The sequence below is a fragment of the Heloderma suspectum genome, chromosome 1 (assembly GCF_057233095.1).
Source record: "Heloderma suspectum isolate Gila_16-S chromosome 1, 16-S_ref, whole genome shotgun sequence".
In the NCBI taxonomy this organism is placed as follows: domain Eukaryota; kingdom Metazoa; phylum Chordata; class Lepidosauria; order Squamata; family Helodermatidae; genus Heloderma; species Heloderma suspectum.
Genome location: NC_139458.1, coordinates 151,804,889 through 151,822,304, shown reverse-complemented (window position 1 = coordinate 151,822,304; position 17,416 = coordinate 151,804,889). Strand labels below are relative to the sequence as shown.

Here is a 17,416-nt window from a genome sequence, read left to right as displayed (position 1 = left end):
GGGCTTTGCTGATATGGTAGCCTATAAAGCAGGGGTCTCGAAACACTTTCAGCCTGAGGGTGAAATTCAGTTTTGGAAACAAAGCTCTGGAGGGCTGCATTCCAGTGGTGGATGGGGACAAAAACAAAAGGGTGGGGACAAAAATATCAAAACTACCAGCATATTTTTGCTTTCAGCTCTTCTTGCCAGTAACTAAGCCTTAGGAGAGGCATTTCAACCTTTAGAATGGGAAACACCCCCCCCCCCCACAAGCTGGGAAACCACCAAATGTCTGGCAATCAAGGGAAAGGAAATGTGGGCATCTTGGGACCCCAGGTGGCCTGGATTGGGACCCTGGGTAGGCCATTTTGGCCTGTGGGTCTGAGGTTCAATACCCCTGTTATAAAGAATACTTTAAATATAAAAAGGTAAAGGTGTCCCCAACCAGTCGTGTCCGACTCTAGGGTGCAGTGCTCATCCCCGTTTCTAAGCCGAAGAGCCAGCGCTGTCCGAAGACGCTTCCGTAGTCATGTGGCCGGCATGACTGAACACCGAGGTGCACGGAACGCTGTTACCTTTCCCGCCGAGGCGGTACCTATTTATCTACTTGCAATTTCTTGCTTTCGAACTGCTAGGTTGGCAGAAGCTGGGACTGAAGACGGGAGCTCACTCCGTCACGCAGCACTCGGGTCTCGAACTGCTGACCTGCCGACCTTCCAGTCTGCAGTTCAGCGTCTTAACCACTAAGCCACCGCGGTCCCAAAGGAAAGGTTCCTCCTGTGCAAGCACTGGGTCATTGCTGACCCCTAGAGGGACGCCGCTTGCGCTAGCGTTTTTGTGGCAGACTGTAGCGGGGTGGTTTGCCATTGCCTTCCCCAGTCGTGACTACCTTTCCCCCCAGCAAGCTGGGTACTCATTTTACCGACCTTGGAAGGATGGAAGGCTGAGTCGACCTGAGCCGGCTACCTGGGACCCAGCTTCCGCTGGGATTGAACTCAGGTCGTGGGGAGAGCTTTGGTTGCTATACAGCCGCCTACCACTCTGCGCCACACGAGGCTGTTAGATATACTTTAAATATACAGGCTAGTAATTGTGGTTCTTCCCCTTCACGATAGTATATATATTATGATACACTCACTCAGGTTGTGCAAGAAGGGTGTCCACATATTGTCGAAAGTGACACTCTTTCTTGCACATGCAGTAGATGTATTTAGTGACTAACTAAACACATGGTTGCTCAGGGCATATCTGCACCACAGACTCAAACTGGTTTAATAGGCATTACATCACCCTAAGGATTCCTGGATACTGTTGTTTGAGGAGATGGGCTGCTTAACTGAGATTTCTCAGGACTCTCACAAAACTAATTTGCAAGGATTCTTTGGGGGAAGCCATGACAATGAATGGAGTACATAACTGGTAAATTTATTGTGTAAATATGCTCATTAGGATAGATGAACCAAGGGACAGAAAAAGGCTTCCCATAATGTAGCTAGGTAAACCACCAACTCCTTGCAGATACTGTAGCATCTCATTTGGGCTGCTTACAACTTCACTACATGGAGAATTGGTCATCTGTAGTGATGGCTGCACACTGAAGTTGACCTTACCACTGTGCCCTCAATATTGCATGGGGAAAATGGCGGGTGGCAAGGGAGGAGACACTGGAGGACACAGTAAGGTCAGCTTTACCTCATGGCTTGTCATTATAGGTGACCTGCTTGCCCACGCAGATGCAGAGGTGGTGTATTGAGACTAGAAGTATCCCCCACCTGGTGCTGTGTCATTAAAAATTACCCTAAGTGAAATGAGTGATGAAAAGGGCCTTAATCACTCTATCAGGGTTAGTGGACGGCAGAAGGAGAGCTTGCGTGCTCTGCTTTTTGAAACAGGGCAAGGCTTTCATTGTGCAATTGCCTTGCCCCAGACACAGCATTTAGGGGGGGGGGGGGATCATCCAGGTGACGTTGTCTTCCATTTGCAGCCCTCCTGAATTTTCCCACTGTTTCTTCCACATTCTTTCCTGAAAAAAAATCTGTTAATGGAAAAGCTGCACAATGCCTTTTGATTAGTAGCACTAGGAGCTATCCATCTGGAAGTACCCAAAAAATATTCTCACCTCCAGTGTGTTTCAGCCAGGTGAGCTGTAGTGAGGTGTTAAATGGGGAAGCTACATGAAACTGAGGGGAAGTCCCTAATCAGGCCTGCTTTTAAGACTGGTTGGTCTTGCCAGACCTGGAGAAAATAAAAGCCAGTCATACTCTTCAGACCATAGAAGTTGGGATATGTGTCCCCCCAATTTCCTCTACAATTAAACCTATTATAGAATTGATGATAATTGTCAGTTTACAAGGCTGATAAACTTGCAATCTTTGATAAAGGCGAAAGGGGAAAATGGCTGTTTTATTTTGCTTTGCCAAGCAGGTGTTTCTGCAGATAATATTTTTTTTCACATAAAGTTGTCAGGGGCCACAGGGCCTGAACCAGGAAAGCTGTGGGTTGGGCATTGCTTCCTGAACCACCGAGGTCATCGATCGGAAGAGGAAAATACAGGCTATTGGGGCTGGGAAACTGACACCATTACCCAGATTCTATGGTCCTGGAAACCAGGTGATCTCAGAGAGCCAATCCCATCCCATTCTGCCACTGCCTGTTATAAAACTCCAAGATCTGGTGCATTCCCTCAGCGTTAGTGTCCTTTTGGAGGGAGGCTGTCAGACCTACCCTCATTGTCACTCGCTTCAGGTATTTACCAACATTCAGATCTGGGTGCTTGACAGATATGCATATACATCATCCTATGTGAACCACAAATGAACTCTTTGAGGGCCAAAGAGCCACATACAAAAAAATACATAAATGGAATGCTACACCTGGCTGGGGTGGGGGTGGAGGAATCTTCACGACAACAGAATGATAAGCTCATTGGAGTATTACCCAGATTTTCATGGAATCAGCTTTGGTTCGTCAGGGACACACAAAGCAAGATAAGCTGAGTGTATGGGACCTTTAATATCTGGTTTTCAGAGGTCACACAGCGCTTGAAACAAACATACTTCCGGATGGGGTGGGCGGAGTAGAACTGAACATCATCAGCCTGGCAGGGGCTGCTCAACCAATGAGAGAGAGTCTTGTTTCCTGCCCGCTCCCTGCTACTACTACATTATTACGAATGGAGAGCGACTAATTTTCCCCATGTGTGCAGATTTCCCTGAAGAAGCCAAACTCCCTGGTGCAGCATCTGATGCCCCCCCCCCCCGAGAGCTTCCCCCAACCCCACTTTCAGCCCCAAAGATTGTTACTGTGATAAAGCAGAGAAAGGACTTTAGAAGAGACAAACTACAAAACATCAAAGAAGTACAACATCGCAATAGTGATTTAAGAGAGCATTGGAGAAGTGAAAGAGTGCTTTAGGGCAAGTTACTGAAGTTAGCCTTTAACCCTTTCACCACAGGAGAGTGATATTTATTTCTCACCTCTGAGTAAACCTAGGGAGGTAGTGGGCTCTCCCACACTGGAGGCATTCAAGATGAAGCTGGACAGCCATCTGTCAGAGATACTTTGACTTAGATGCCTGTATTGAGCAGGCGGTTGGACTTGATGGTCTTATAGGCCCCTTCCAACCCTACTATTCTATGATTCTATGACTCTAACCATGCACAGAAGGGGGGTATGTTAAAGATTAAAAGCAGGCTACCTAAGGTGAATAAGTGTCCCCACTACTGTGGTAATGTGAGGGGTCGCTACTGTGCTCCTGGGGATTTTCTCAATGGGAAAAACTACTTCCATTGGGGAAACAAGAGGGAATGGGTTGTCCCATCCCCTTGACCACGTCACTGCCAGGTCACATAGGCACACCCAGATTCAATGCTTGGGGGGGGGGGCATGGCACAGTGGTAAAACCGCCAAGGAGCTGTTTTCAGTAAAAGAAGTCAGAGTAAAAGGAGCTTCAGAAAATGCGGCTTTTCAAGAGGGAAGCAGCTGGTTGGCAGTGGATTGGTGATGACATTATCTGTTGTGAAGGAATTCAGACTGCTCTAACTTTGCACTAAATTGCTTGTGAAGACAGCCCCCAGGTTTTGTATTGAACTCCTAAAGTCTGATGGAACCTGACTTGACACCACAGTTCTGAAACCCTAGCTGAACATTGTGCCTGGTGCCTCAGCCCAGTCTCTGGCACAGAGGAACAAATATATGATCTGAAGTGAACTGGATGCTCACTCTGAGTCTGAAACCACCACCTGCAGTCCGTAGCAAGAAATGACATGTTGAAAGTCTGAAGCAAAGAAGCCTTGCCCAGCTCCATGTACTACTAACTATTCAGCCCCATAAAAGCCTCCTATTGCTGCAGAGCCTGGATCTTCAGCTCCTATTTTACAGGTTGAGGAATGATCAAACATTTGAATTTTAAGAAGTCTGGTAACAGTGCTGCTCTTGCATTGTAATGCACCTGGGGTTGTCTTTTTCCCTAATTACCAGAAATAAAGGCTTCCTTACTTACAGGTCCAATGGCAAGTCTTAAAATAGAATGCCTGGGGGGCTTCTCAGATTCTGAATTTCTTTTCCTTTCAGCTGAGGTTTAGCATGCAGATTGCAACTCTGTATACCACTGAGATGACGGATCTGATTACCCTTGAAGAGCAACATTCTGGAGGAAGCAAATCCTCATTTAAAGAAAGCTTTATGTGTAACAAAGGATGGCATCTGACCTCATGTACATCTTTCCAACCACTTCTACCACTTTTCTGCCTAACACAAACATTTGACAAACATCTTGACCAGTTGAAGGATCCGCTGCTCATACTTCCATGGATTTTTGCATATTCCAATGCATTGATTGCCCAACACCCTCCCTGCATCATATGTTGGAGATCTTCAAGCTGACAAGCCCTTTTATCCATCCTGCTTACTCCTATGCCTTGTTGAACCCCCAAGGCTGCTTTTTATTTTTTAAAAATCATGCCCTTGATCAACAGAGCTCAGAGCAACATACATGGGGTTATCCCATCTTTTCTTCACAACAACCCCCTGATGTAGGATATACTGACAGATAATGGGCCCTTCCTGTTGTACTGCCAAATCATGGGGGTGGGGAGGTTGTACTGTGTGAATGAGCCTTTCGTCCATAAGCTCCCTCTTCCCCCTCACTTCTTTCTCCACAAATGTTGATTGCTTACCTGGTTTCTGGCAAACCAGTTTACCTTTTCATTTGAATGGGGCAGTCTGCACTTTACGCAAACTATGATTCGCCTGATTTGGACAAAATGATCTATTGGCTTGCTGAGAACCCAGAAGCAATTGGCCTGTGCAAGGGAAGAAGGGAAGCGGAGGAGAGAGCATGCAGGAATTATGCTTGTTTGCATAGTGCCAAACCATGGTTTGGTGTTATGTCTGAATGGGCCCAGGGACTTGCCCAAGGTCACCCAGGAAGCTTCATGGCTGAGGAGGGCCCTCAACCCATGTCACCCTCATCCCGTACAACACTCTAACCAATGCACCTCACAGCTCTCTTTCACATCCTCTCCTCGCAACTGTGGCAGCCAGCAGGACCTTCCTAGATTCCTAGTTTATTTCCAGAGGGAACTTATCAAGTGGTCCCTGAAACATCTGAATCATCCTAGAAGCCAGAAGTAGCAGGAAGAACTGGAGGCAGAGGAAGACAAGTTCAGAAATACAGGGCTCTGTTGAGCAAAACCCAAATTGCCAAGAATGTACATTTTCTTCAATATTATAATATCGTGACTCTATTCACATGCTGGGAAACTGAGCATGAATTGGAGACTCCCGAAATGTCTGTCAGTAAAAGACACATTACATCAATATTTTAATAAGAAATGGAAGAAATAACTGTGCTGAGAATCTTATAAAGAGGATTAAAAAACATTTTCCCCCTCCCCACATGGCTTCATTTTCAGACATTTTACTTCTCTAGTCTTTCCATAAAAGTCTTCTTATTACATAGTTTTTAGAAATCATTTGCCGGGGCAGGGGGCAGGGGAGTAAAGGCTTGGTAACAATATAGATATAAACACTTGTCTTAAATTCTAAAAAAAAAAAAAATCATAATCCAAAGCTGTTCAATTTTTCCATTTTTTTAAAGAAAAAATCAAACATGATCCTTGGGGAAAACACCTGGAAAAAACTGTTTTTTCCCCAGCTTTTCCTGTTTTTTTTCCCCCAGGCCTTCCCATCTTTAGCTCACATGGACTCACATGGACCTTTGGCATGTGCTCTCATGTTGTGCAGACTACGGTGTAGGCAGGAGGGCCACACTGGTTTTGAGTACCAGGGCAGAATAATATCACCAAGGAGCTAGTCCTGCTTTTCTTCTGAGATGGGACTGCTCACTGCACACTCAGCAATCAGCCTGATAGCCTAGGAGGAGCAAGTGTTTCCAGCTTCCAATAAAGTTCACAAATACCTCAATATTTGGGTAAGAAGTGATTCCAGGCAACAGAATTATCCTAGCAGGCTGCTTATGGTTATAAGGGTTCTTATTCTTAACTGCTGGATGTTGAGAAAAAATAATCCATCAAAGGCTTCCCTGCAGCTTAGTTCTTCTGGGAGTTTGACCTGATTTGGCAGGGTTTACATATGGCACGCCTTGACTGGTTACTTCCAGTAGCTCACAGTTTGAATGCCGGCAGCACAGTATCATGATACAAAGGGAGGACAAACCCCCAAATTTATGACTTGTGCCTCTTTCCTGACATCACTCACATGGACAAGCTGCTCCTGCGTGTCGTACTCCTTTGCACAACCTTCCCAGTGACAGTTGGTCTCATAAATAACTTCGGGCTCCTGTTTGCATTCGTCCTTATCAAGTTCCTCTTTCAAGTCTGTCAGATGCTCCTGTAAGATACAAAGCGTTCTGTGTAAGATGGACTGGTTTGGGCTGAACTCCTCAGTCACCCATAGATTACACAGCAGGTGCCAGTGTAAGAAAGGAAAGAGCCACTGCAGGGCAACAGCAGTAGATGCACAGAAATGTGTCTGCACAAGGAGATGAGCACTACATGCAGACAAGCTGATTGAAGACAGGCCCAGAGACTGGGTTTCTTACTTGTATTAAAAAATACATCTGCAGTCTTGTTGCTAAACAGCCACTTTATTTATTTTCTTCTTAAATTCTGTCTCTGTCTGTCTGTCTGTCTGTCCATCCGTCCCATAAACCTCGCTTTATTAATTATTTCAGGCAGTTTACAAAAATCAAGACAACAAGTAAAACAACAACGAGTGCATGCAAAACAACCAGTAAATTAAAGCTCAGTTCAAAGTCAGGGAGTTTAAAACATGGAATATTGTAAAAATGAATGCCCGCGGAAATGAAAAACGGTTTTGCCTGGCACCAAAAGAATTGCATATTGAGCACCAATGTATCTCCCTGGGGAGGACATTCCATAGTTGGGGCACCGAGAACTGCTGAGAAAGCCCTCTCCCTCGCTGAAACAAACCTCCTCTCTGATGGAGGTGGTATTTGGAGAAGGGCACTGGCCAATGACAGTAGCGTGAAGGCAGGCTGGTATGGGGAAGGCACTCCTTCAAGTACTTGAATCTCAAGCCATTTGGGCATTAGAGGTGAGGGCTTTAGAGGTAATCTCAAACCATTCGGGCTTTGGAGGTAAGCACCAGATTTAGCATTGGCCCCAGCAGTGAATAGGCAGCCAGTGGATTTCTTTTAAGACTGCCGAGATAGGATCTATATGCAAGCAGCGCCTGTCAAAACTCTGGCTGCTGCATTTTGCACTAACTAAAGCTTCAGAGGCATCCCTACATAGAACACATTGCAGTAATCCAAACAGGATGTTACCGGAGCATGGATAACCATGAGCAGACTATCTCTGTCCAGGAGACGTCACAGCTGACACACCAGCTAAAGCTGGTGAAAGGCGCTTTGTGCTGAAAAGGTCACCTGGGATTCTAAAGGCAAGGCTGGATCAAGGAACTGCGAATCTGTTCCTTAAGGGGAACGCATCTCCATCCAGAACATGTAGAATTCCCAGCTCCTTCACAGATTAAGAATGCACGAATACAGGCAATCCTATACAGAGCACACATAGGCTCCAGGGCACACATAGAGGTCTTGTTCCCCATCCTCACCATTTCAATGGAGAGAGCAGGGAGAGCTCATCACCCTGCATGAAGGGATGTGTACAACTCTTACGGAATGTTTCCAGTGAAATGCAAATGAATGGGGTGTCCTTAAGTTGGTGCCTCCTGTATCAGAGTTCCTCCAAGAAACTGACACAAGGGGATGACAGGCCATAACTACCCTAAATTGAAAGGCATCCTGGCAAATGTTTCTCCAACTGTATCTCATGCTGGCTTTATTATGAGCCCTTCATGGGGCCAGCTCAGTATTTTCTAGTGCCCCAACAAGGCTATGCCCTGATAGTTTCAAACTCATGGATGCAACAGCTTCTGTAAACCTGCTCTGCATCCCTGAACCTTTTTTTATCCAGATCTGCTGGGGATCCTTTGTGTGGATAAAGCTTTGCTATTTAATGGTCAGATGGAATTTGGAGGGGGCAAAGTGCTCTGTAAAAGCATGTACTTTCTCCTTTAAGCAGCTGAGGTGATTTCAGATGCCAAGTGTGACGTTTATACACATTTTATACACAGTTTAAAAAGTTTATAGGCAGTGAGATTAGTGCTAATTACCCTCAAATTGCCAACTCCTGCTAGAGAATGCTAGAGGAAAGTCACAGCCTAATCCTATACACAGATGTCGATGCGTATCAAACTAGAACATAGGAAGGGCCATGCTGGATCAAACCAAGGGTCCATTTAGTGCAGCATTCTGTTCACACAGTGGCCAACTAGCTGCCCATGGGAAACCCACAAGCAGGATATGAGTGCAACAGCATCCTCCTGCCCATGTTCCCCAGCAACTGGTGTACATAAGTTCACTGCCTCTGATACTGGAGGTAACACATAGCCATCAGGACTAGTAGCCATTGATAGCCTTTTCCTCCAGGAATTTGTCTACCCCCCTTTTAAAGCCATCAAAACTGGTGTCCATCACTACTTCCTGTGGTAGCAAATTCCATAGTTTAACTATGTGCTGTGTGAAGAAGGACTTCCTTTTATCTGTCCTGAATCCCCCACCAATCAGCTTCAGACATACTGTTGTGAATTGCGGGGTTGGCCAAGATGATCTTCTGGAGGTCCCTTCCAACTCTGTGGCTCTTGGTTCTGGGAGAGAGAGTCAACAGGCCCCAAACCTGCTGGCACCTTTCAGGAAGGCACATTATCTGGCCTAGGCATATCCATTGATAGATAAATTAGTAGGCTGATGGGCCTACTAATGACCAGCAACCATTTACAGGGGAGGCCCCTTCTCTCCCTCCCCCACCCCCAGCAAAGAATGTGTCTGTGAAAACACCTTTTAGGAGATGCAGCTGAGTCAGTCTGAGAAAAGTACAGAGCTGGGGGCATGTCTTTGGAGCTCTGACGGAACTAGGCTATCCCCCCGCTCCCAAAATTCGATGTGGGAGCAGTATCTGTTGGAGAAGGTTTAAGCGGTGAAACCCTCCACCTAGACTCAACCTGAGTATTTGAAAAGCAAATGTTATTTAACAGCGTGCCTCTTTATACCAGTTGCTGGGGAACACGAATGGGAGGGTGCTAGTGCACTCATGTCCTGCTTGTTGACTTCCCAGTGGCATCAGTCTGGCCCAACTTAAAGTGCTGGTTTTAACTTTTAAAGCCTTGGTGTTTGATGTGATGCTCCTTCCTGTCCTTTAGAGGAGATGTACACATCCCAATTCCATGTTAACCAAATCAAGGCTGCTGAGAACATCTCAGCTTGGCTAGTTTCAGAAAGTCAAAGGGGAAAGGAAAGTGGTGGCTGGACTTTGTGAGCAAGGGAAGGTTTATTTTTCACACTTGTGCATCCCATTCATTTTGTCTTTCTTCCCTCGGATTGCATGCAAGAATGAGGCTGACCCTGTCCTTACACCACTCTGGCATCAATCGTATATGCAAATGCCAGTTCCCAACTTTGGTCTCTTGGTCTGACTGCAACTCTGGTGAAATGTGCCTTCCGATCTTCAGGGAGTGTGCATATATCCTGTAACCTCAGCACGGTCAAGAGACAGAAGGGGCAACATGTCTCTGTGTTCAAGACGGGCGGCACAGCACTGCACGACCTCCAGCTTCAAAGGGACAGGTCAGGCCTACCCTCATGCACCTGCTTTATGTAATATGCATTGCAGCCCAGAGGCTGGGATTCTATGCATTCTCATTTGAAAATCGAGTTCCACTGACATCAGCTGGGACTTAGGACCATTTCACATGCTACATAGCAGCAAATCCAGGTTTCCTGCCAAGTATACATTTAGTAGGGAACCTCTGCCAACTGGGACTCCTTGGCAAATGTTATCTGTATGAAACATGCATTTACAAATGTGTGACGGTCATATTCACACTCTATATATTTAGGAGTACATGTAAAACATCTTCAGTGCACACCTTAAAAAAGCAGCATTTAATGAAGCCCTTGCTTCTAAATAAATTCAAAGGGCATCTTCACGCGCAGCTTTTATCCTGCTATTGAGGTGGCTCTGTCATGGAAGTTTGTGGGCTCTGTAGATGATGCCATTACCCTCTAGGGTGTCTCTCGCCATTTTCCCCAGCCTTTCCTGTATTTTCCCCAAACGCAAAAAATGTGGTATTTTTTCCAGCCCACGGAACAGGACCACCATGACCTCCCTATGAAATTAGCGGAAGAAACCGGCTGTGGGCATTTGTTTTCAGTTGTTGGGGGTGTGGTCAGGATGACAAAGTCATTGAGAAGAGGCTGCAGGGCTGTGGGCAGATTTGACAGGTGCGAGGGCTTGTGCTCTCTCCCTTCCTTGCAAGGGGGGGAGGCCGCATAGTTTGAGGGCAACTCCTGCCTCCACTCAAGTCTTGCTGAGGAAGGAAAGATCCGTGCCCAACCCTCCCCCTGCTGGCAATTTTCCCCTTTGCTTCAAGGCAACCCCTCCTTCCAAGCTGCCCAAATCCTGGCTGCAGCACAGTGTGCTGCCTGCTCAGCAACAGCAGCACCAGATGGCACCAAAGAAGTGCCTTGCTCTCAAACCACGTGTCTGCCATGTAAAAGCTTGAGCACATTTCTTGATTGGTGGGAGAAGAGGCTAAATTGCCTCCCTGCAATGAAGGGAGACAGATCTGATCCTCCACCTCACCAAGCTCAGAATCAATGTCACCTGTTGATTCAGACCCCCCCCCCCATTAAGTTCAGTGGGGCTTACTCCCAAGTAAGTGTGCTGAGGGTTGCAGACTTACAGTGTGTCAGTCCCCATCCACCAGTAACATGAAAGGGGAGGGAAAGGGGCAGGAACCAGGGAGGAATTATCGCCACACCCCAAGCAGCATCACCATCTTCCCCCATGAGAAGAAACAAAAAATAATGAGATGAGGGACAGCCATCTAAAGAGAACAGCCCAGTCCTGCAATGATACCAGATGGGGAAAGAACCAGCATTGATGTGGAATTCTCCACCTGTGTGATGGAGCCCTAAATCTTAGGACTGGGGTTTTAGCGGGTAAAATGTACAGCTGCATATGGGAATTAGCTAAAGGACACTTTGATTAATATTGCCCCATTCTGTTCCTCAACAGATTCCTAACCCCAGGAAAGCAGAACATCTTCTTTTCCAGTCTCTCAGTATACAAGATGGCAATCTGTGACCTGATTAAGATGGGAGCAAAGTGGGTTGGTGATTTCATGTCATGTGCTGCTTTCTGCCATTGTTGTGCCGAGGTGTTCCTAAAGCCAAAGCTCTGGAGAGATGCCTCTTTGCCCTAATCGTGCTGACTACAGCATGTTTATCTTTCCCAGATATGCTATCTTCATCAATTTTACCAGCCCCCTGATGATTGCACATGTTGCTGTCCCCATGCATCATGCCAAAACCCGCTTCTGAACTGGAGATGAAAGAGAGATTTGTCATAAACTCTTATGTTGGCTTGACAATAGCACAGCCTCATATTTCATGAAAATGAAGTGCCCAGAGCACTCCCAATAGTTTACAGTTGTGATAAAGAACGGTCAGATAGATACTGTCAGCCATTAAGCAGTTTGGAAGTGCATGGCTCCGACAAGAACATAGAAGCCGGTGGGCTCTTCTGGGTGTCAAATGTTGTGTCACCGAGGTAAAAGATGCTGCTGTGAGCAATTCCTTCCTGAATAGGGACAGCTCCTTTCTGGAGAGCTTCCGACCTACATACAAGATCTCCTGGTAATCTATGTTTGCTCTGAGACACCATTACTGCTTGCTTTGCAGTCTACAAGTGTCAAGCATAATTTTTAAAGGCACTTGGCTGAAATATGGCATTTCTACCTAAGCTGCCAGGAGGATTCCATGACCCAAGTACCCACAGAATGTCTCATTCCAATCACTCATGAAAACCTGCACCAACCCATTATGCTGGGGCTTCGGGTAGGAGATCTGTTTCCTTGAAATATTCCTGCTCGTAATTTTTTTCCCTACCATCCCACCCGCCCCCAAACCCACACATCTTTCAAAGTGCTGCCTTTTTCAAGTTGTGAGCTGCAAGTTGGCTCATGTGCCGAAGCTATCACGTGTTTAAATGCATCCATTTGACTTTGATGTGGCAGGAAAATGGATATTTCTGTTTTTCAATGCTGCTGCTGTTCCCCGTGTTGTAAGGGACCCCAAGGAAATCTACCCTATTATTCCACTTTCCCCATTGCATGGTGGAACCATCCATTCGCAAGCCCTGCTACAGATCAACCTGTGTAATTCAGCCCACATTCAGTGTCCAAATGCAGCTGAAGCTGTTGAGGCTGCAATCCTAAACACACTTACTAGAGAGTAAGCCCCACTGAATGCCGTGAACCTTATTTCTGAGTAAGTATGTATAGGGCTGTGCTGTGAGCCACCTGAATGATTTCAGATGATTCCAGCAAGCAAGCTAAACCACACAGTGCAGAAGAAAGTAAAACATTAACTACCCAGGTCACTAGTGATTCTGACCTAGGGCAAAATTCCCCCGTATTTCCGGTATGGTGATCAGTTACTCTTAGGTCTAATGTACGCATTACTACCTTTGCAGCATGGTTTCTACTATCCTATGGTTAGCGTTCTCATCACATGGTTGGTAGCACCTAATTTCTATATCATATTGGCACATGTTGGTCCACGCCAGCAGCCGTGATGGAAATATGGTTCTGGCATAGGAAGTACTGACCTGATCCAAGCAGCCCACATGATGTGCAACTTCAGACATTATTGATATTACATGGGGGAGCTGCCCATAGAGGAACAGCAATCAAGCCACAAAGGGGATGTGTAAATTTAGGCCTTAGGCTGAACAAAATCAAGAGGCAAAACAGACATTACTTTAAACGTGTGTAGTGCAGATACATTTTTTTTTCATTTTTTCTCTAGATCAAAGCACTAGGATGAGGGTTAGGGGAGCTTTGAAAATCTGGATTGGCCAACTCTAGGGTAAAGGAAAAGACAAGAAGACAGAGCTGCTAGACACACATTTAAAGTAATGTCTGTTTTGGCCCCCAATCCTTTGAATGTTACCCAAAGAAAATGTATTTGGGGCACAATACTCAAGCTGTGTGGTGGTCCCTGATGCCCCAGAAGAATGGCAAATACCATGATCTGAGGACACAGATGAAAGAAGGATCAGTCCCATCACTGGACAGGGAACCATAAGGAAATGTATCCAAATGCCATGGATGTGAAGTGTGGTGTGCTCACAGCTGTGGCTTTCCATATTTTCAACAGTAAAAATATTGCATTGGAAGCTGTTGCTGTTACTGTTACCGCAGAGAGGAATTAATGATTTGCCTTGAGTAGTTGTTGGTAAAAACCTGAGGTCCATCAGCTCAGGTGTTGAAGACAACCTTGCAGTATGGAGTTACCTGAGAAGGTGGGGAAGCTGGTGGCAGAGTTTCCATTTCAGTCTTAACTTTACTGCGTTTATTAATTACTGGATTGACAGTGCTGCTAACGGCTGACTCACTGCTCTGCTTGCTCTAAGGAGACAAAAATTGGGGAGGTCATATCAAAGTTTGCAAGGAAGTGCAACATCACCATCACTAACTTTCTCTCTCTCTCTCTCTCTCTCTCTCTCTCTCTCTCTCTCCCCATCCATCCATCCATCCATCCATCTATCTAATCTATCTACCTATCTAAAATTATTGTTAGACCACCTTTAATGGTAAAACCCTCTTGTGATATAGCAAATTTAGTTTCAGCAGGAGCTGTAATGTAGATCAGGGCGAGAATCAATCCAGCAATATTGTAAGTTTTCTGCGGGTCTTCAAAAAGGATGTAAATTTTACAAAATGGGCTACAATGAACTGAATATGCAGTGTGGACTGTGAACACAAGTGTTAATATCCATCTCTAGCTATATTTACAAAAGCTATGTACATGTGAGCAGTTGTATCAGAATCAGGATGAACATTTGAGTGAGCCAGGGGTTCTTCATTCAAAAAGTGGTAGACATGCACCCCTCATAGTTTTTAACTGAAATCTCCTTTGCAGGAATTTATGTAATATATTTAATATGTATTTTAAATATTAAAATTCAGGCGCTCCATTCTTGTTTGTTCTTCTTCTGTTTAATATAATGCTCACACACATGCACAAAAGGAATTATTGCACTATCTGTGGAGGACAGCCAGCCTCATTACTGGCCAGGGTTGGGGATGAGTCGCTATTGAGGAGTGAATTTGCTTCTCAGATTAAAAAAAAGAAAGACCAATTCACACAACCATTTTTAAGGTTTAGCTTTCACGTCCTTCACTTGATCAATGTGTGCATGGAAAGCTGGTAGTTTGAACCATGCACAAATTGCTGTCTGGACTAGCCTGGTAGATTTCCCCACCCAATTTATGGCACTCAATCTGGCAATTTGAGCTCACAGCATCTGATTCATTTGCATGATGGTTGCAAATATAGGAACATAGGATGCAACCTTTTGCTGGGGCTGTTCACACAGCATGACAGCCCAGCATTGTTTATTTAACTCAGGGTGACACTGCGGCACGTGTAGCTGCCATTTTGAATATGCGACCCCCACTTGGGAGTGGTCATGACATGCAAACCCAGCAAACGTGGGTTATGCGAGGGTCTGGTTTAGGGTTATGAGAGGATTGTTTAACCCAACAAAGGTCTGACTCAATGACCGGGTTCAGACAACAAGCCACAGTGCCCAGGGGCACCAGGTTGCATATGAAAAGCCCCGCTCGGAGGTTGTCATGTGTGCGAACCAGGCAAGCATCGGCCATGTGAAGGCTGAAGAGGAGGACCGTGTAACCCGCCTTGGGTTCCTCACAGGAGGAGAAAAGCAAGCTATAAATGTAATAATAACATAAATAAATAACTAAATAAATACAACACTGAAGAGATGATTCTTAAAGGCTGCAGGCTTCTTAAAGAAGTTTGCAGTGAGCCCAGTTAAAATTCTGCCAGAAGCCGCTGCGGATCCTACCTGGTTAGAATCAGCTATGCAGTTGCTGTTGTTGATCTGAGCAGGAGTAGAATTGACAGAGATGACAGCCACATGTTGTCGTGCAGGAAAAGTCGGGGATGGCTGTATGAAGGGAGGCGTGTGTCCAAATGCAGAACTCAGGCCTCTTTGTTGATTCAGAATCTGTTGGTATGTCACCGGATTGATTGGGTGAGGGAAGGCAAATGCTGGACTGGGGAGACAAAAAACAACATAGGGAGGACATATGATAATGTATAGTTGGAATGTTTTATTTTTATTTTATCAATTTAGATAGCACTTCCTATATCAAAAGATATTTCCAAGTGGCTAACATTTGGTGAATGATGGCTGATTAAGAGCAAGACAGCTGGGATAAGGAAAACATTGCTGGATTTCTTTCTCCTGTTTAAGTGTTTAAGAGGTGCTGTCCCATGAACCTACCTTCTGAGTACACAACAAAGGAGCGGGGTGGTGTTGGTGGTGCAGTTTTTAAAACTGCACCCACAAAAAAGGTGCAACTGCCCTAGATGACTCTGAACCTTAACCTGAACAAATAACAACTTTAGATTATGGTGTTTTCCACTGATTTTCCCAAGAGGTCCATGTAGAGCTGTTTCTTCTATTATCTTATGAGGTCCATTGACCTCACTGGACCTGGCCTTTGTCTGTATTTGCAGAATGTGAATTACACATGGCCAGGCCCAGAGCCCTGATGGAACCAAAGCTAACTCTGTTCATGGGCTGTTGGGGCTTTTTGGAGGCATGGGTCTTTCATGGTCAATATTTACACTGAGGGACTGCGCACTGCGCAGCGTAATGTTCTGACATCTCTTGAGTCTTTCAGTGGTCACGCTCCTGCTACTTATGTCATTACATCTGTAGAGATGGCAGCTCCACGCAACTGCAGGTGAGACCTGCTACTAAATCCAGATTAGAAACCAGATTCCTGGACATTAGAAGTCCTGGGAAATACTGGGTAAAGTGTAAGACTGTTATGTTACTTAAACAGGATATTTACTCCTATTTCCTTTGACTGTTAACCCCATACCACTCATTATCCTCTATCAGTAGTCATCATTAGAATTGTAATATTAGAAATTAGAAATAGAATATACTGTCCAGCAGAGCAATATAGAAAAAAGCAGTTTGGGGCTTTGGCACAAGAACATTTATAAAGAGAAATCAGGCGATAGGGTGGGGAAAATAGTTTGTCCATGTTAGCATCCTTTTGTCATTGTCACCTTCGGTCAGTCTCTAAGTGGCTATCCATAGTGGGCACATAAACAGTTATGGAAGAATACAGAACAGTATATTTGCTGCCCAACCACAATCACTTTCAACAATGTGAAAAAAGACACACATGCTAAATGTGATGTAGCCTTCACATGCTTGAAATCAAGGAGCAGCTTCATCTCTGTTAAGTCTATAAGGCAGGTACGCCACAGAAATGAAATATTGCACACATTTCTTCCTTCAGAGATTCCTTTTCTATAACACTGGTTTTGACAATGGGGCAAATGTGGTTGGCACGGGATCCCCCGAATCTCTCCAAATGAAGGCTTCAGTCATCAACCCATTAACTTTGGAGTGGTCTCACTGGTTTTGGAGAGGCTGCGCTTGAAAAAGGGGGTTGAGGGTTTCGCTCCCTCTTCCCTTACCTTATTGCCCCTGCTGATAAATGCCCATATGAGCCACTAGCTGCAGAACTACTCCTGGAGTTGTTTATATAAGCCACCAAGGAATTGGGTGAGGTCCGGATCATGGTCTGGAGATCAATGCTGGCGTCGGACAACGGGGATATCGAAAGTGCTCGCTTCCGGCTTAATCTTGGAGTCACTCTCGGACTAGAGAATCTTGAGACTGAATGGAAGGAAAATAAAGGACAATGCCATGGATCCAGATTGAAAGAAGCAGGCCTTAATCTTTAAAAGTATTTTAGCATAAAAAAGGAGATT

At 45.3% G+C, this 17,416-nt stretch overlaps 1 protein-coding gene across 2 annotated transcripts in view; it reads right to left on the bottom strand.

Moving 5' to 3' along the window:
• Positions 1 to 17,416, bottom strand: part of GLI2 (GLI family zinc finger 2) — a 251,506-nt gene that overhangs the window by 22,476 nt on the left and 211,614 nt on the right. The window contains exons 5-8 of one of the 2 annotated variants that reach the window (XM_084829566.1): positions 17,120 to 17,321; positions 15,462 to 15,672; positions 13,885 to 13,998; positions 6,700 to 6,831 (exon numbers count right to left, since the gene is read on the bottom strand). In XM_084829566.1, coding sequence (XP_084685692.1) covers positions 6,700 to 6,831; positions 13,885 to 13,998; positions 15,462 to 15,672; positions 17,120 to 17,321 — 659 coding nt within the window. Of the gene's footprint in view, positions 1 to 6,699; positions 6,865 to 13,884; positions 13,999 to 15,461; positions 15,673 to 17,119; positions 17,322 to 17,416 lie in introns of both variants that reach the window. The other variant, XM_084829556.1, reaches the window with a different exon arrangement.